This window comes from Oncorhynchus masou, chromosome 14 (genome assembly GCF_036934945.1).
Source record: "Oncorhynchus masou masou isolate Uvic2021 chromosome 14, UVic_Omas_1.1, whole genome shotgun sequence".
In the NCBI taxonomy this organism is placed as follows: Eukaryota; Metazoa; Chordata; class Actinopteri; order Salmoniformes; family Salmonidae; genus Oncorhynchus; species Oncorhynchus masou.
Window position 1 is genome coordinate 3,522,172 of NC_088225.1, and position 20,241 is coordinate 3,542,412.

General features: G+C 42.6%; 1 protein-coding gene across 2 annotated transcripts; it reads left to right on the plus strand.

Moving 5' to 3' along the window:
• Positions 1-3,460: 3,460 nt before the first annotated feature.
• Positions 3,461-19,592, plus strand: ube2z (ubiquitin-conjugating enzyme E2Z). Of its 2 annotated transcripts, XM_064985935.1 has the most exons (7): positions 3,461-4,209; positions 5,677-5,749; positions 6,208-6,395; positions 7,232-7,343; positions 7,732-7,844; positions 11,721-11,811; positions 15,759-19,592. In XM_064985935.1, exons 1-7 carry the CDS (start codon positions 3,779-3,781, stop codon positions 15,933-15,935), a joined length of 1,185 nt encoding a protein of 394 aa, XP_064842007.1. In that variant the 5' UTR covers positions 3,461-3,778; the 3' UTR covers positions 15,936-19,592. The 2 variants fall into 2 exon arrangements, with proteins under 2 accessions (XP_064842007.1, XP_064842008.1); XM_064985936.1 differs by lacking the exon at positions 15,759-19,592 and having other exon boundaries at positions 7,637-7,844; positions 11,721-11,810.
• Positions 19,593-20,241: the final 649 nt, after the last annotated feature.

Here is a 20,241-nt window from a genome sequence, read left to right on the forward strand (position 1 = left end):
GTTGTTGCCTGTCTGAGGACCTGCCTTACAACAGGCCTACAAGCCCTCAGTCCAGCCTATTGCGAACAGTCTGAGCACTGATGGAGGGATTGTGCGTTCCTGGTGTAACTCAGGCAGTTGTTGCCATCCTGTCCCACAGGTGTGATGTTCGGCTGTGCAGGTGTTACACGTGGTCTGCCACTGCGAGGACGATCAGCTGTCCGTCCTGGAGCGCTGCCTTAGGCGTCTCTCAGTACGGACGTTGCAATTTATTGCCCTGGCCACATCTGCATGCCTAAGGCACGTTCACGCAGGGACCCTGGGCATCATTCTTTTGGTGTTCCTCAGGCCGTAGAAAGGCCTCTTTTTAGTGTCCTAGGTTTTCAGAACTGACCTTAATTGCCTACCGTCTAAGTTGTTCGTCTTAACCGCTGTTCCACAGGTGAATGTTCATTAATTTATGGTTCATTGAACAAGTGTGGGAAATTATGTTTATTTTTGAAATACAGGGTCCTGAGATGGTGGTTATTTTTTTGTTTTAACTTTAAGCATTTGCCTCCACCCTATGGCAATGTGTAGAATTTCAGGAAATAACTTTTTGTCTGCGCTGTCAGACACGAGTCATTGCGGCCCCTCGTGATGAGTTCAGTTTTTTTTTTTTTTTTTTTTTTTTTGTGGCCCCCGCCCCAATTAAAGTTGTCCATCCCTGTTAGTTTATACTGTGGTAAGAACATTCGGAACACCTTCCTAATTAGTTTTACCCGCAGGACGGCCTGAATTTGTCAGGGCATCGACTAGGTGTCAAGTGTTTTGGCCCATGTTGACGCCAATGCTTCCCACAGTTCGCTGGATGATCTTTGGGTGGTGGACCTTTCTTGATACACATGGGGAAACGGAGTGGGGAAACCCAGTAATGTTGCAAACACACTCAAATCGGTGCGCCTGGCACCTACCATACCACGTTCAAAGGCACTTAAGTCTTTTGTCTTGCCCATTTATCCTCAATGGCACAGTCTTGAGGCTTTCGTCTATTTAACATGTCACCTTTTATCGACACTGAAGTGGATTTAACAGTACATGGAGAGGTTTCATCTGGTCAGTCGGTCATAGAAAAAGCATGCTTTGTACATTTGGTGTATATTCAATGTAATATGTCTGCACAATGTTGATATACAGGATTGTGTGCCACAATTACTTTTGACTTAATTTCCCAAATCAGCTTTTGAATCATCAGGTTTCCCAAGATTCTTTGCAAGTTTAACTTCCCTCAGTCTAGTGGTCAACGATGCAATCCCTCAGACATTTTGAGTTGGAAGAGGATAGAATGGGGGATGCAAGTAATCAAAGGACTTCACCCTTGGTTTAGTCACGGACTATAGGTACTTCCCACTTACACCGACCTGTCAATTGCTTTTGAACGCATGAGGGGGAGCCAATGGGCACTTTGGAGGGAGAATAGGAATTCAGCACTGAAGTCTGCGTCGTTTCTGGACAACTATGGGTGAACCACATCTTTGAGCACTTGAAATTAAGTATTTTAAATTGGCTGTACACGCCCCTCGTTTGTTTGGACGGTGAACGTGAAATGTGTAATTTCACTTTATATTTTGGATTTGAATGTTTCAAATGTTTCATATGCAGCAACAATCCAGAATTACACTTAAGGATATCACCGTTCTGATTTAAGCCTTGAACTAGTGTTGGCAGTTTGTTTTGGTGGTTTCGGATTATATGTGCCCCATAGAAATGAATGGGAAATAATGTATTGACACTTATTGTGAATAGAATATGCTTTTGAACACTTCTACATTCATGCGGATGCTGCCATGATTAAAGATAATAAATTGTGAAATATTTGAGGTTAGCATGTTTTTAGGGCTATGATCTGTGTGCTTAACCGTCTCTCGTTATTCATGATTATCAGTAATCATGGTAGTATCCACATTAATGCGATATTTACCATTTTAATTTCTGGCATAATCCAAAGAACGGCAAATGCATCTAAAATTAGTCACAAGCTTGATTTAGTCATTGCGTGCTAGGAATATGACACCAAATACTAAACTTTTTGACTACTTTAATACATTGAGTTTTTCCAAATACTAAATGACACCTTCAAATGGGGGTACTAGATGCATGAAGTGCTTTCATATTCTAAACGGTGAAACATGAAAATACTCAAATATAATGTGACGTCATGTACTGTTGCCTGAACATTTGAGCTCAAATCCAGAATGCTGGAGTATAGCGCCAAATTCAAACTTGTAGCTTCACGGTCCACAAATTCGGAGGGGAGGAGTTTTTATTCGCTAGGTCAGTAGTTCAAAATTTATTTTGAACTGTGGCACAATTTGACGGGCTATAAAATTCTGTTAGGCACTTAAATGTCCCTGTGAATGTGTTTAGTGGTAATGACCTCCATCTGATTCATACTGCAATTATCGATTTTCTGTGACAAACATTTGTTTATAGATTAAGAAGGGTTTATTACAAATATTCATAGTTCTGATAGTTCCTTACTCATGGTTCATTTGTGTGTAGCCTTTTTAAGTGCATCGCACCAATCTGGGCCAGATTTATTTACATGTTTAGCTCCGTTAATGTAGGTCTTTAGTTTTGAACGGTTTGGGCTACAGAGCGGTTTTCTGCATTTTAAAGGCGCAACCACAGACAAAGTAATGCTCCGTTTGTTTCTATGGCAGCCGCTGTTCTATAGCTTAGCCCAACCATATTAATAAATGTTTCTGATTTAACCTAATCAGACTTGCCTTTGCTGATGGTTTTTACAAAGTAAAATTATACAAATACAAATGTAACAACTTTCTGAGCACACTGGAAACGGCGTTCTAAGGCACTGCTTCTCAGTGCAAGAGGCGTCACTACAGTCACTGGTTCGATTTTAAAGCTGTATCTCGTCCGGCTGTAATTCGGAGTCCCATAGGGCGGCGCACAATTGACCCAGCATCGTCCGGGTTTGGCCAGGGAAGGCAGTCATTGTAAATAAGAATTTGTTCTTTACTGACTTGGCTAGTTAAAGGAAAGGTTACACACACACACACACCAACCATACATATGTAGCAATGTAATGTATTGAGATCTGCACTAGTGCTCCCAAGTAAAAATGCTGTGTATTCACTATACTGGTGGTGATGTACAACGTAAATCATTAATGGAAAAAGTGACGACCTGAATTCAACTTAAATACAAGTGGACACCCAGGATGTTCTATAACCCTGAGTTAAACTAAAGCAGTCTTCTACAAGTTACTAGTCAACTTTATTTAGGTTGTAAATCAAGGTATGGTGTTCTAACGAAAATGTAAACTACTGACTAGGCCTACTGTTGTGTGGCTACTTTGAGATTTCCACATTTTTTTTAATGGGGTGAATGTTCTCTAATCGGGTGTGGACGCAGTAACTACAATGCTGAAGATCGCCGCCAGGTGGCAGTAAATGTATTTTTGTGCTGTGGAGAGGAAGTGGTTATTGAAAACCGAAGAAAAAAGCTAAGGATAAACAGCAAACTGCGTTGGTGACTGGTAAAACTGAGAATGTGACGGGTAATATATTATAGCATGAACTTTTCGACGGACAGTTTGTAGGTTCTTAAGACATAGCTAAACACTATTAGCTACGTTTGGAGGCGAGATGAAAGGCACAATGCCGTGGGAGCGCTTTTTGTCATCTTCGCCTCTCCTTGCTCTTCCTCATTTACCGACTGCGTGAGGACGAACTCAAAACAAGAAACTACTGTATCGATAACTGAAGCTAGCTATAACCTGAACACGTGCTAATTTACAATGGCGGATAGTGTAGGAGAGGTTGCTAATGGTGAAATTGGGTTAGGTGTTGGTAGTCAGGGAAATGGAGCTCCGCTGTTACAGAGTTTGGGTAATTCTCTGCCGGGCCACTCGTCGAGTGGAGGTAACCCGGTCTCGCCATCCCCAACAGCGGCTGCGGAGACTGGCCTAGCCGTCATGGCCCCTGGAGCCGCAACTACCTCAACCATGGGGACTGGGAGCGGGTTTGCAGGTGCTCTTAGCGCGGTAGTGGGCTCTGCCATTCCAATACCCACCTACTCGGCCACCAATGCTCTGCCGGGCGGTATCGGTTTGGGGGTGGCCGGAGCGGGCCTCTTGTCCCAGATTCACGCAACGTCCTGGGACCCAACACTAAGTACCGACTGGGACAACGAGAAGACGTCCCAGCAATGCATTCTCCGAATCAAAAGGTAATAATTTGAGTATGCAGATATACACTAGTGGGCTTGCCTGTTACAACATATGGGATGTGGTTCCAACTTCAATGCTGTCTGAAAACGAAAGAACCACACCACACGTGTATTTCTGTGAATATAAACGCGACTTTTCTACAAACACCAGTGTTGCACTACTGTGTTTATATGGCTAGACGTAGTCCTTGATCGTGACTCAATCCTTGACCATGCACATGAGTCATTGGACGAAAGGCGTTTTCTGTATTGGAGTTTTGTTTAAGAACCCTGACGCTCAATCTGAACGTTAACACTCGTCGCTTGCAGTATGGTTTTGGAAGCACCTTTCATATCAGGGGGAAATAATTTTCACATTTCAAAAAATAATTGATACACCTTCATAGGGTTAGTGTTCCCACACGTCCATATCTCCATGTTACAGAGTGATTGTTTAATCTAGCATGTTCCGAACACCTGTGTCTAAGCATAACTCGGAAAGTGTAGCAGAAGTGTAGTTTCTTTGGATGGAGGCACCCATAACTGTATCTTTCTTTCTCTTTAAGGATTCTTTCCCGTTGATGAAAGATGGGGGCGGTATGTTTCGAAAGCCCTGTCGCAAACGTGGATTAATGACGTTTCTAAACGTTAAAACAGCGTCAGGATTGTAGTTCAAAATATGTCGTTTTGGGCGAAGCTGATTGCTGAAAACTAGGGAGAAGGCAGCATGCCGCCTAGAGTTGGAGAGCTAGGACTGACAGGATTTGTGAAGAGCAGAGTCGACAACCTCTGCATAATCAAAACGGTTGCTTTGTGAGGTGTAAATTCCAGCTGAAAAGTACCAGAGGCTTGCCTTTGGTTCCAAGCGAGAGCGAGTCCATCAGCACTATGACCCAGTGAGACACTGGTGCTGGCCCGCATAGATGGAAAAAGAAAAGTTTAAGCCTTTTTGGTGAAACACGGGGGTAAATCCTGTAGGAAAATGTGCCCTAAGAAAATGGTTACTTAGGCTACAAGTTAGGCCAATTGTTTGTATTAATTGGTCAGTTACTGATATCATAATGTGTAAATCCATTTGCGTATGATGTGACTCAATTCATATAATGACCTTATGAAACATAAGAACACAACTTTGTCCACATTACATTGTTGACATAAAAGGTGCCCGAGTGCCAGTCTGCTTGTGCTTTCATGAGCGGCAGGTGGCCTAGTGGTTAGAGCGTTGGACTAGTAACCGAATGGTTGCAAGGTCGAATCCCCGAGCAGACGAGGTAAAAGCGTATGTCGTTCTGCCCCTGAACGAGGCAGTTCCTAGGCCGTCATTGAAAATAACAATTTGTTCTTAACTGACTTGCCTAGTTAAATGAAGGTTAAGCATTTTTTAAATGTTATGCCAAGTTGGCAAGAGCACAAACAGATCTGGGATCAGGCTACTATCCTTGTGTATTTGCATATTTTCTTAAGTTTCTCTTCTTACTCTTTCCTCAGGGATATAATGTCCATCTACAAGGAGCCTCCCCCGGGTATGTTTGTAGTTCCTGACCCTCACGACATGACTAAGGTAAAGCTCACAGACTTCCAGAACCTAGGTCTACGGGGTCTGTCCAGACCACCTTACTGTTGTACATTGAGCTAGCCAGGCGCCTTCCCCCAACAACTCCTATCCCTGGCTCAAGTTGTGGTTGGGAGGATCCTTCTTGAAAGAAAGTTAACATAATTTAGTCAGGCCACAATTTACTTAAGTATTTATCAGGTAATTTACCCTTGTTTGTCTTCCAAATTATAACCCACAGACTCAATGTTTGTACTAAGTCAAAAGAAAAATGAAATTGGACTTACTAAACAAAAAATTACAGCCTTGAAGAACTGTTGCTGTGGCAAGAGTAACAACAGCCATCTTGGAATTGATCTTCTGCACAACTATTATGAGGATTATGGCAACCATGCGAATTATGGAGATATTCAACGCATCGAAACCCTCCCTATATATTAGTCCTGACTCTAGTCTTCCCTCCCCAGATCCATGCCCTCATCACAGGACCCTTCGACACGCCCTACGAGGGAGGCTTCTTCCTCTTTCTGTTCCGCTGCCCCCCGGACTACCCCATCCACCCCCCACGGGTCAAGCTCATCACCACTGGCCAAAACACTGTGCGCTTCAACCCCAACTTTTACCGCAACGGCAAAGTATGCCTCAGCATCCTCGGGTAAGCCAGGGTCCTGCAGCTCAGGGGAAACCTGCTGCACCTGAGCAACCCATACTTATATGCCCAGTTCCCTTTCTAACTAGGGGATGGGGTGACTAGGGGTCAAAATGGGACAGGGCATTCATAAGTCTACCTATTAAACCCAGGCCCATAGAATAGTATCTCTTACAAATGATATACTTGGGACACTGTGTGATGAGACCTGCAATCAATATCATGATTCCACCTAATTACACACAAGAGCATGGAAAAACAGCAGACAGTTGTGCCCAATAGTTGCAAGTCAGTCTGTATTATTAATGCCTGACCTGGTCTGACCACAACTGTAAGGGGTAGATTCAGGTAGCGGCCATTCTTTGGCCGAACATGCTCATTTATGGCAGCTCTCTGTGTAGAGACGCAGATAATTTCTTGCATGTCAGCACATCCTCCCAGACTTGGTCCAGATCTCCCTCTCACTGTTGATGTGTAGGTGACTTTGGCCCAGAGGATGTGATGCCATCATTCTCCTGCTTTAAATAGAATACATTTGTATTTTTCTTGGAATAACGTGCCCATGTATCGTAATGCTATTTTGCACCTATGGCTCTTTGACTCAGCTTTGAAGTACTTCCTCTTGTTCTCTTTATAGTAGTGTTGGTCAGTCTCAAACCTACAGGGAGTTCAAAAGCTTGCACTCCGAAGAATAAAATTGAGCTACTATTCAGTCTTCAGTAACATTTTGGTTGAAGCCCCGTAGTGCATATACAACTTAAAATTAATATTTTGCTTAGTGCGCGGGCTCCTGACGTGAATCTTTTGTGCTTTAAACTTCTTTGTTCTGTGTTGTTGTGTAGGACTTGGACAGGGCCAGCATGGAGCCCGGCCCAAAGCATCTCCTCAGTTCTAATCTCCATCCAGTCTTTGATGACTGAGAACCCTTACCACAATGAGCCAGGCTTTGAACAGGTAAGCCTATAGCCCACTGGTAAGTTGGCCTCTAATTTAGCAGGCAAGCCAAACCACAATCCCCAGAATGCAGTTTAAATCCTACAGCCTTATGGGGAATGCACCCATTTTGATCAAGCTACTGTTTTTTTGGCATATGATATTGTGACGTAATATAACTGTCTGACTTACAGAAGTCTTCAGCCGGTGTTCTATTTGTCTATTTAGTACGTTTGCCATTTCTTCCCCATTTGTAGAAGTTTGTGTAAATGTGTGTGTGTGTGTGTGTGAAAAGTGTTTTTTTCTGTCAACAGCTACAGACTGACCATACCAGTGTGGAATGTGTCACTTTTTGTGTCTTGAGAATTGTCCCCTTTACACCTGCTCCCTCTGACACTCCCCTTGTCAGGAGAGGCACCCGGGGGACAGCAAGAACTACAATGAGTGCATCCGCCATGAGACCATGCGCGTGGCTGTATGTGACATGCTGGATGGGAAGGTGCCCTGTCCAGAAGCCCTGTGGTGAGTTCGTCTTGGATTGTTCACTCCAAAAGAAAAGTTTGAGGCCCTTTTGAAAACTCTAAAGTGGACTGATGTCGAGATGAGTCAAGGTTCCATGGCATTTATTGTTTAGATCCAACTACAATGGCTTCAGAAAGTATTCACACACCTTGACTTTTTCCACATTTTGTTTACAGCCTGATGTTAAAATTGATTACATTGTCATTTTGTCACTGGTCTACACACAAAACCCCTTAATGTCAAAGTGCAATTATGTTTTTAGAAATTAATAACAAATGAAAAGCTGAAATATTTTGAGTCTAAGTATTCAACCCCTTTTGTTATGGTAAGCCTAAATAACTTCAGGAGTAAGAATTCGCTGAACAAGTCAGAAAATAAGTTGAATGGACTAATTCTGTGTGCAATAATTGTTTTAACATGATTGATGACACAGATGCTAAGCTACAGGACTGTTTTGCTAGCACAGACTGGAATATTTTCCTGGATTCTTCTGATGGCATTGAAGAGTACACCATATCAGTTACTGGCTTCATCAATAAGTTAATCGATGACATCATCCCTACAGTGACCGTACATGCATACCCCAACCAGAAGCCATGGATTACAGGCAACATCCTCACAGAGCTAAAGGGTAGAGCTGCCACTTTCAAGAAGCGGGCCTCTAACCTGGACACTTATAAGAAATCCTGCTCTGCCCTCCGATGAACCATCAAACAGGCAATACAGGACTAAGATTGAATCGTACTTCACCGGCTCTGATGCTCATCTGATGTGGCAGGGTTTGCAAACTATTACGGACTACTAAGGGAAGCACAGCCGCAAGCTGCCCAGTGACACGAGCCTACCAGACGAGCTGAATAACTTCTATACTTGCTTTGAGGCAAGCAACACTGAAGCATGTATGAGAGCATCAGCTGTTCCGGATGACTGTGTGATCATGCTCTCCGTAGCAGATGTAAGACCTTTAAGCAGGTCAACATTCACAAGGCCGCAGGCCCAGATGGATTACAAAGACTTGAACTCTGAGCATGCGCTGATCAACTGGCATGTGTCTTCATTGACATTTTCAACCTGTCCCTGACCATGTCTGTAATAATGTTTCAAGTCCCTGTGCCCGGGGACGCCAAGGTAACCTGCCTAAATGACTCCCGACCCATAGCACTCAACGTCTGTAGCCATGAAGTACTTTGAAAGGCTGGTCATGGCTCACAACACCTTTATCCCAGAAACCCTAGACCCACTCCAATTTGCATACCACCCCGACAGAGCACGCCCCCATTCTCATCGACAGGGCTGTAGTGGAGCAGGTTGAGAGCTTCAAGTTCCTTGGTGTCCACATCACCAACAAACTATCATGGTCCTGGGTTTGAGTGAAAGAGCTGGAAGACTGAGGAACAAAGGGCGAAGCTGTGCTATCGTAAATACAGTATTTTATGCATTCTAAATTACCGCCCATTTGGAAAAAGAAAATGCAATAAATATTTACTCTGAGCTGCGCTTCAGTAGGTTGGTGGTAGTTGGAAGGCCGTGTTGCCAAACCGAGTCCTTTGAAGAATGTCTCTGGTGGTCAATTGGATACGTTGCAGTAACGTTGTTGTGTGAGACTGGATACTCTCTGTTCCTTCCTAACCCTCGTTTGCAGCGGCTGTTTCTAACTCAACGGCTAGGAGGTATCACTTCTGTAGTGAATAAGAGTTCAAAGTTTATACCAATCGCAACCAACGCTGATGTTGGCTTCATTCTGTAGTTATTATCTGAACCATTCAGACATCGGACCATCATCCTCGGAACATGAGGTTATATTGTCGTCAAGGCTTTATATAGGAAGGGAGAGGAGGGCGTGTTTGAAAAGTTTTATAGCCCATGTTCCTTCACAGGGGCGGGCCACTGACTGAGCAGAGCCCTAAACTTATGAAAACACATTTTAGAAGCTAAAATCACATTTCTCCCATCACAAATAATTTCATGTTCAAACATTTAAATTGAACAACAATTCCATGTGAATCCGATAACTGTATAGACTTTCCACTGTAGAGTTTGTCATCTTATCATTGATTGTGTTACTTACTTGCTATATTGTATTTACTTTGCCACCATGGCCTTTTCTTGCTTTTACCTCCCTTATCCCACCTTCCTCCCTTATCTCACCTCACCTCATTTGCTCACATTGCATATACTCATTTTTCTACTGTATTATTGACTGTATGTTTGTTTTACTCCATGTGTAATTCTGTTGTTCGTGTCGAACTGCTTTGCTTTATCTTGGCCAGGTCGCAATTGTAAGGTTAAATAAAGGTGAAATAAAGAAATGGATGAATGTCTCAGATGACAACCGAACTGACATCATATTCATTAAGTACCATTGGTTGGATTACCAGAATATAGTTTAGCAGAATATAGTTCATTTCCCCCCACCTTCTGGTGTTCCCAGAATCTCTATGTTAACCCAGGGGTTTTCAAATGTAACATCAGTAGGGTAGAGAGGAAAAAGGGGGGAAGAGGTATTTATGACTGTCATAAACCTTCCCCCAGGCCAACGTCATGACAACCTGGAGTGCCACATCTAACAGCTCCCCCCCCCCAAGCCATAAGACTCCTGAACAGCTACTCAAATGGCTACCCGGACTATTTGCATTGTTCCCCCCACCCCCATTTTTACGCTGCCTCGCAAAGGGCACCTATTGGTAGGTGTGTATAAATCATTTTAAAAAAGCAGACATTGAATATGCCTTTTGAATGGTGTAGTTATTAATGACACTTTGGATGGTGTATCGATACACCCAGTCACTACAATGATACAGGCGTCCAAGCTCGGTTGACTGAGAGGAAGGAAACCCCTTAGGGAGTTCATCACCATGAGGCCAATGGTAATTTTAAAGCAGTTGGCGTTTAAATGGCTGTGATATGAATCAACAACATTGTAGGTACTCCACAATGCTAACCCAAATGATGGCATGAGAAGAAGCAAGCCTGTACATAATAAAAATATTCCCCAACATGCATCCTGTTTGCATAAGGCACTAAAGTAATACTGCATACATAGCATTATGTTTGGGGAAAGGTCAACACATCACTGAGTACCACTTCATATCTTCAAGCATGGTGGTGGCTGCATCATGTTATGCGTATGCTTATCTGCAGGGACTAGGGTTTTTTGGGGGGGGGGGGCAAAAAAAGCTAAACACAGGTGAAATCCTAGAGGGAAAACATTGTGAATGCCAGGCCAAATGTACACGAGTTACTTACCAAGATTACATTGTGTGTTCCTGAGTGGCCTAGTTGCAGTTTTAACTTAAATTGTCTAGAGAATCTATGGCAATACTTGAAAATGGCTGTCTAACTTGAGAGTTTGAAGAATTTAAAAAAGAATAATGGGAAATATTGTACAATCCAGGTTTTCCAAGCTCTTCGACTTACCCAGACACTCACAGCAATAATCGCTGCCAGAGGTGACTAATGTGTTGACTCTGGGGATTGAATACTTATCTAATCAAAAAATAGTTTTATTTTCCATTAATATTTAGCATTTTGTGTAGATTGTGTTCAAAACTGAAAATGTAATCCATTTCAATCCCACTATGTAACACAACAAAATGTGGAAAAAGTCAAGAGGTGTGAATACTTTCTGAAGGGACTGTATATGCCTGAACTCCAAATTAAGGCTACAGGCCACGTTTACGGTAATCTCCTTATTGTACATGAGGCATATTGTTGAACCTTCTTAACAGATTGGATTACAAGAGACATGTTCAAAGCCACTGACCCACAATGCATTTTTAGAACAAACACTGCTTTCAATGGCGAGTCATTTTAATTTGTAGTCGTTTCAGCACTTGTTGGTGGTTAATTAACCTCATGAATGTTCCTGTGTTGCAGGAGTGTGATGGAGAAATCATTCCTGGAGTACTATGACTTCTACGAGGGGGTCTGCAGAGAGAGACTACACCAACAGGGACAGAACATGCAGGTATTGCCAGAGACTTCATTCCCGCTGTGTTTCTCTCTGTGTGTACATGCTTCTTCTATGCACCTTGGAGAAGCAGAACACCTGGGTAATAATGCATCACACATCCTGATGACTAATGCACTGCACCTTCCAACATTTTTGGACTACTAAACAACTATTGATTTAGAACCACAGTTACCGCAAGTCGCAAAGAAAACAGGAGCTGCCTCCACTGTACCACCACCATTTCAACGTCATCAAATCACCCATGCTTAGTCTAATACGGTGACAACTAAAAGATACCAAAAACAAATCCTGTGACTGTCCATGGTTATGGCTGTTCGTGGTTCTGATTTGTGTACGTGCAAGTAGAAGAAGAGAAAAACATTGACTCACCCGCCAATTTTATGTTGTTGTCCTAGACGACCTGGCAAAAATGCTTGCTCGCTCGCTAGTTTAACTTCCTTTCGTAGGCAACGTTAGTTAACATTAGCCTTCTACTTATTGAACTCTCAGGCCAGGGGCACAACAATATATGGTTAATTAATGGTTGGATTAGAATCACTGTTATAATCATTGGCCAGTAAGGAGAATTAAGTAAAACCACAAGTCCAAATCCCTATCTCCATCCATGGCTAATTTAGGAAAGACACGATTTTTGCTAGCTAGCCGCCGGAGGAGCACAACAAATGCAATTTAAGTTGTTTCTATCAGTGATGTGTGCTCTTGATGGGATTTGATAGAAGTTCTGCAAAATGCAAACTGGCTTCCATTGACACTTTTTTTTTTTTTTTTGTCTGTCTGCCAGGACCATTCACAATTGAGCTCACTCAGTTTAGCTTAATGCTGATTGGCTATTTTATAATTTTAATTTTATTTATTATTTTTATCAAGGGCGGCCAAATGCTCACTGGCTTCCCTTGCATTCAATGATACGGACTGCAACAATGTCATACTCTTTTGGACCAGACAGCATACAGAGACAGAGGGGTGCTGTTTTGCTCGCTCAGATGCTTTCTCCGGTGAGGTACATTGCGCCTCTTGTGAATTTTACAGATGTCTCAATCGCACTCCACACTGCCCTTTCCCACCTGGACAAAAGAAACACCTAGGTGAGAATGCTGTTCATTGACTACAGCTTAGTGTTAAACGCCATAGTGCCCACAAAGCTCATCACTAAGCTAAGGACCCTGGAACCTAACACCGCCCTCTGCAACTGGATCCTGGATTTCCTGATGGGCTGCCCACAGGTCGTAAGTGTAAGCAACAACACATCTGCCACGCTGATCCTCAACATGGTGGCCCCTCAGGGGTGTGTGCTCAGTCCCCTCCTGTACTCCTTGTTCAGCCACGACCGCTTGGCCAAGCACAACTCCAACGCCATTAAGTTTTCTGACAACACAACAGTGGTAGGCCTGATCACTGACAATGATGAGACAGCCTTTAGGAAGGTCGTCAGACTGCCAGGACAACAACCTCTCCCTCAACGTGAGCAAGACAAAGGAGATGATCGTGGACTACAGGATGAGAAGGGCCGAACAGGCCCCCATTCACATTGACGAGGCTCTAGTAGAGTGGGTCGAGAGTTTCAAGTTGCACCATTGAGAGCTTCCTGACCGGTTGCATCACCGCCTGGTATGGCAACTGCTCGGCATCCGACCGTAACACGGAACTCAAACTGACCGCGTGCGCCATCGTGCTTCAATTTATTTTGGCCACCCTCACCAAACGCGATCATGACACGCAGGTTAAAATATCAAAACAAACTCTGAACCAATTACATTCATTTGGGGACAGGTCGAAAAGCATTAAACATGTATGGCAATTTAGCTTGCTAGCTTTCACCTGGTAGCTGATTTGTCCTAGTTAGCTAGCTTTCTGTTACTAGCTAATTTGTCCTGGGATATAAACATTGAGTTATTTTACCTGAAATGCACAAGGTCCTCTACTCTGACAATTAATCCACACATAAACGGTCAACCGAATCGTTTCTAGTCATCTCTCCTCCTTCCAGGCTTTTTCATCTTTGAACTTATATGGTGATTGGCATCTGAACTTTCATAGTATTACCACGACGACCGGCAAAAGTTTTTATTTTAATCACCCACGTGGGTATAACCAATGAGGAGATGGGAGAGGCAGGACTTGCAGTGCGATCTGCGTCAAAAATAGGAACGACTTCTATTTTAGCCCTTGGCAACGCAGGCGCACGCAAGCAGTGTGGGTGCAATAATTGAATAACATTCAATTCTACATTTTATTTTGCAACGCTCATGCACGCGACGTGTCTGTTCTGGTCAGCATGTAAGCTGCTACAGAGGGTAGTGCGTACAGCCCATTACATCACGGGGGCCAAGCTTCCTGCCATCCAGGACCAATATATAATATATAGGCGGTGTAAGAGGAAGGCCAAAATAATTGTCAAAGACCCCAGTCACCCAAGTCATAGACTGTTCTCTCTACTACCGCACGGCAAGCAGTGCCGGAGCGCCAAGTCTAGGTTCAAAAGGCTCCTTAACAGCTTCTACCCCCCCAAGCCATAAGACTGCTGAACAATTAATCAAATGGCCACCCGGACTTTATTTGTCATGTGCACCGAATACAACAGGTATAGACCTTAGTGAAATGCTTACTTACAGGCTCTAACCAGTAGTGCAAAAAAGGTATTGGGTGAACAATGGGTAAGTAAAGAATTAAAACCAGTGAAAAACAGTAGCAAGACTATGAAATATAGGCTACATACAGACACCGGTTAGTCAGGCTGATTGAGGTAGTATGTACATGTACATGTAGATGTGGTTAGTGTCTATGCATATATGATGGAACAGCCAGTAGCAGTAGCATAAAGAGGGGTTGGGGGAAGGGCACACAATGCAGATACCCTGGTTAGCCAATGTGCGGGAGCACTTGTTGGTTGGCCCAATTGAGGTAGTATGTACATGAATGTATAGTTAAAGGGACTGCATATATGATAAACAGAGTAGTAGCAGCAGCATAAAAGAGGGGTTGGGGGGGTGCACAATGTAAATAGTCCGGGTAGCCATTTGATTACCTGTTCAGGAGTCTTATGGCTTGGGGGTAAAAACTGTTGAGAAGCCTTTTTGTCCTAGACTTGGCACTCTGGTACCACTTGCCATGCAGTAGTAGAGAGAGTATATGACTGGGGTGGTTGGGGTCTTTGACATTTTTTTAGGCCTTCCTCTGACACCGCCTGGTATAGAGACCCTGGATGGCAGGCAGCTTAGCCCCAGTGATTTACTAGGCCGTACGCACTGCCCTCCAGCGCCCTGCGGTCAGAGGCCGAGCACTTCCCGTACCAGGCAGTGATGCAACCATGCTGTTGATGTTGCAGCTGAAAAACCTTTTGAGGATCTCATGCCAAATCTTTTTAGTTTCCTGAGTAACACTGCTATTACTCACTGTTTATTATCTATGCATAGTCAATTTACCCTTATCTACATGTACAAATTACCTCGACTAATCTGTACCGCTGCACATTGATTCTGTACCGGTGCCCACTGTATACAGCCTCATTGTTATTTTATTGTTACTTTTTTTTCTTAACTTTTCTTAACTGTATTGTTGGTTAAGGGCTTGAAAGTAAGCGTTTCATTGGTACCTGTTGTATTTGGCGCATGTGGCAAATAAAATTTGATTTGAAGCAAATTTATGAAACACAAACAAGATAATAATATTTTTCTTGGTCAATTATTTTGGGAAGCCTGGCCTCCATGACTGCATGCCACAAGTTAATTTGACTCTTCATTGCCAAAGTAATTTGTCCCGGTTTATTTACAGACGGTTCTCTACACATGTATAAATAAATGATGTGTACACTTATACAAAATAAATTCAAACACAGTATATACTTCTCCCACATGCTTTAAACCTCCACCACAGTGGAAAATATGAGATGTTGAAATATGAGCTGCATATCCCACACTCTTTCTCTCCTTACATACGTCCAGGACCCTTTTGGAGAGAAGAGGGGTCGCTTCGATTACCAGGGCCTACTGGCACGCTTGAGTGCCACCCAGAGGCGCATACGGGAGAAGTGCCCACCGGAGGACAACGATGAGCACTCGGACTCGGACACCAGCTCCTCAGGCACAGACCCAGATAGCCAGGGCAGCTCCCAGCCTTAGCCACCAGATGGCGCCACACTACCTATATTTTTCTGATTCTCCCTTGCTGTTTTTGCAGGATGGTTTTGGCACAAGTGAGATGTTGGAGGGGGGGGGAAGGCTTGATATCAGGAAGCACTTATGATAGAAAGGCAGGGGATAGCTAATGACTGTTTTGATTGGTTCTTTTTCCTTCCCCTGCAATCATAAGTGCCTTTGGATTTAATTATTTGTTTTTATTTTTCAACTGTTTTAAGTAAACAATGCTAGTGTTGGGGGAGTTTGGCTTGTAGAAATGGACACTAGTTGTTTTGAAAGCAATTTGTCATTCTGCCTTTTAGTTTTTTGTTTTCCCACACCTGATTGGATTAGGAAGTAGAGGGGAAATCTGAGATTGCCCATTCTCAATATTCAGTCTGTACAACCACATTGATCGTATAAATCAGATCACCAACTTCTATTCTTTCATACATCGGTACATACACCTCAGACTATCCACTTCTAAAGTCCCATTGTCTCTTATGCTCTTTCCTTAATCTGAACAGTACTTAATACAACTATGAACAGTCATAATTACGTTATGAATTCATAATGAATTGCATTTGTTTAAAAAAAATTTTTTTTAAACTCCATTAATGCCTAGTACAAAATATGTAGGCACCTTTGCACTTTACAGTGGAACAGATTGTACTAGTGGTTAGAGCTTTGAGGCCAGTAACTGAAAGGTTGCTGGATCGAATCCCGAGCTGACAAGGTAAAAATCTGTCACCCCCCCCCCACACACACACACCTCTCTGATTCAGAGGGGTTGGGTTAAATGGGGGAGACACATCTCAGTTGTACAACTGACAAGGTATCCCACTTTCCCTTTAATATTTCTTATTTTCAAAACTGGTTGAGTGGCTATTGTTTTTACCCTGTAGGCACTTGCAATTTATGACAAGTGAGGAAAAATTACACATCACTTGCCTCCAACCAAATTTATTAGAATTCCAATGTCACCCAGGCCATATTTTGACTTTAAAATCAAAATGTCAGTTTTGATAACATGTCTTGGTCCTGTGCAGATGTAAATCGAACAAATATAGGTGTGAACTTATTTGATAAGAAAATAGTGAATCGTTCAAGGGTGCCAATATATTTGTGTGTGTGTATATATGTATATGTGCGCACAGCGAGAGATTTTATTATGGTCTGTGGGCAGTGTCTTCAAATCATTTTCTGTTGACTGAATGCTACAGCCTGCATGGGAAGGTTTTTTTTTTCTCCCCTATGCATGACAACAATGCTCTCTGAATCAATGTTTGATGTGTATGATTATCATTGAGCTATAGTGTTGTGGGTTAAACTTTCAAGAGATGGTTTTCTTCTCTGATGCTAAAATGCTGGTAGAGACTAATAGGAAAGCCAGATTTGTCATTTGACCTGTCCCATTAAACCAATGCAACGTTTTCCATTGCATTTGTCATTGGGAGGCAGTGGACTGGTGCCTCTTCAACTCCATTTAGCAGAGTCGGCCGTTACCAAACAGTCACAGACATGTTAGACCTCTGTCACCTTTTCAGTCATCTGAAAGCCACCGCCAGGATTTCAAACGAGCCACGGGAAATGTTTTATGATGGTAGCAAGAAATACCGGACACCTGCTTCAAGGCCGTGTGAACTTTATTTTAGAGTTTTCGCCTGCGATGGGTTTCTGTAGATTGGTTTGTAGAATGATCTTATGTCGGTTTTGGCCATTTTTAAGCACGAACATGTTTTATGTTGGCTTACATATATGGTGTCAGAAGTGCGATCCACAGGTTGACACAGTCTAAGGTAAAAGTTCTATATAAACCTAACCTGGCAGTAAGATTGACAACACAAACGAAAAATGGACTTCGGGTGACCAAGGAGGATAAATGTTTTTACGGTGAACCGTATGACCCGTTAGAACCAGTGGTCTTGTCTGCTGTAAGGGGTAGATCTTATTTTTTTCATATTGATGTGGAGTTGTTATTCTTGCTTTGAAAGACAAAGTCAGATCCCCTTTCGAGACTTCTGCCCGAACCACAATCGTTTGTCTTTTGAATCGTCCCCCTTCAAAGTGTCACGAAACTTTGTGCCTATCAGCCAGTGCAGCTCACCAATAACCTCTACTGAGGCCTCAAAGGCTCTTCATCTTTCTGGTTTTATCAAAACTGCTTAAAGGTATAGGGGGCTGAACGCCTCTACTGTGTCACTTGGTTAGTAATCCTATCTAGCAAGGTGCAAAGAATTATACCTTTGTCTTCAGTCCTTATTACATTTTGAAACTACGCACTCAGGATACAACAAAACCTCTTGCTTTGTAATGGACTGTCTGGACCACAATCTACTGTCTTAATTGAGGGGGCCAGCTCCAGTAAAGATTGGCACCCAAAACAGGACTGGACCACACCCTTCTTTTCCTCTCATGGACATGTTTTTCTATTCCCTCCCATCTGGGTGTATTTCTTCTCAGTTCTCTCAGTTGATTGGGACTTCCTCTCACAGGAAATAATGTTGGATTTAATGAATCTCATGTTTGAGATAATACTGCTAACTTTGTTTGCGAAGTATGAAAAAAAAAATGTTTAATGTATGAATCTACTGCAAATGAAACAATTCAAGCAAATATCCTACTGGCCAGCTCCACTGCAAATGAGTAGGTGTGAGATGACACTTCGTGCTAAATATAGCGACCAGTCAGTTGGAAGCCTTGTTATGGTTTGGTGTGTATATTCCTGTATCATTCTGATGGGACCCTTCTATTGTGTCCCTTGTCTGATGGTTTGTGCCCCCAACCCAGAGTATCGATCGGAATTCCTTTTACTAAAGCATCTTCAATCGGTAATGGTATTTGCATTTAGGTGTTTTCAGGAAGTGAAGTATGTAAAGCATAGAAACTTCTAGAATAAATGTTGGCAAGGCCATGGGCATAATTGAAAAAAAAAAACGGGAAAAAACAGGGAGAGCTCATCGATCTCAATGAGTTAAGTAACATTTGTATTGAGGCCCATTGCGTTAGATGTCTCAGTATCTCCTGACCTTCAGTCTGTCATTTTTTTTTATGAGTGATACTAAAATATACTGCATCTTTTCATCAAGATTGAATTAGGACTTGGGATGGTGTAGAGTAGTCCACATTGCTTCTTAGCTAGCTACCAGCAATGTACAGGGCTGCTAAAACTAGCTGCCACATAGAGCTGTTGCTCTACGACAGGGTTTCCCCAACACGGTCCTGGGCCTCTCCCCCCTTGGTGCACATGATGTTTTTTGCCCCAGCACTACACAGATGATTTAAATAACCAACTCATCAAGCTTTGATTATTTGAATCAGCTGTGTAGTGCTGGGGCAAAAAAATAAAAAAAATACGTGCCCCTAGGACCGTGTTTGGAGAAACCCTGGCCTAGCAGTACATTCCCACAGGGGTGCTCAACACTCTAATGGCCATTCATTCTCAGTCAAGGGTAAGTGAATGGTTTACACTTTTTGAGTTGACAGAAGAGGTGGGACTCATTTTAGGCCTTGACTCAACGTTCCAGGCCAAGGCATTAGTCCCAGGACTATCACTGCCAAGTTTATGCAAGACTATTTTCATCTGACTTCATCTCTGTTTTCATTATATTGTGTATGTAAAAAAAAATGTATAATAAAATATACCAATGGCTATTTTCATCTGTGGCATTCTGTTTCAGTGCAAGTGTTATATTGTTAATCGTGTCAATTTTATAGGCATTCAGTTGAGGGCTTCAGCCCAGCCACCTTTCTGTTGGTAATGCCAAGGAGGACCATAAGGACCATATATTATCAGTTCCAAAATTATTGGCACCCTTGATAAAGATTAGCAAAAAAGACTATAAAATAATAATACTAATACTGAGCTATATTTTATGCTAGAAAATTGGGAAATTATATTTTATATTGATACAATTTCTCAGATAAAGAGACATTGTTTAACAATATTTATTCTATCAAAAACATAGGGGTAAAAAGTATTGGCACCCCTGTTTTCAATACCTTTCTGTACCTCACCTTGCCAGGATAAAGAGGCACTGAGCCTTTTTCTAAAATGTTTTGAGATTGGAGGGATTTTATGCACTGACCTCTGGAGATTGAGAAGGCCATTGCAAAATGTTGAATTTTGTGGTCAATTAACAATTTCTTTGTGGATTTTGATTGGTGCTTGTGGTTATTGTCTTTGCTGGAAGATCCACTTTTAAGTCAAGTTTCAGCCTCCCGACAGAGGCAACCTTGCCTGGCTAGCCAACCACATTGCTCTGGGCAAACGCCTAGCCACGCCCACAAATGTTTCGCGATCATAAAG

Excerpts from the sequence above, each read along its gene's own strand:
- ube2z (XM_064985935.1), top strand. The coding sequence starts at position 3,779 with ATGGCGGATAGTGTAGGAGAGGTTGCTAATGGTGAAATTGGGTTAGGT. Across the intron at positions 4,210-5,676 it reads TGCATTCTCCGAATCAAAAG|GGATATAATGTCCATCTACA; the intron begins GTAATAATTTGA and ends CTCTTTCCTCAG. Across the intron at positions 6,396-7,231 it reads GTATGCCTCAGCATCCTCGG|GACTTGGACAGGGCCAGCAT; the intron begins GTAAGCCAGGGT and ends GTTGTTGTGTAG.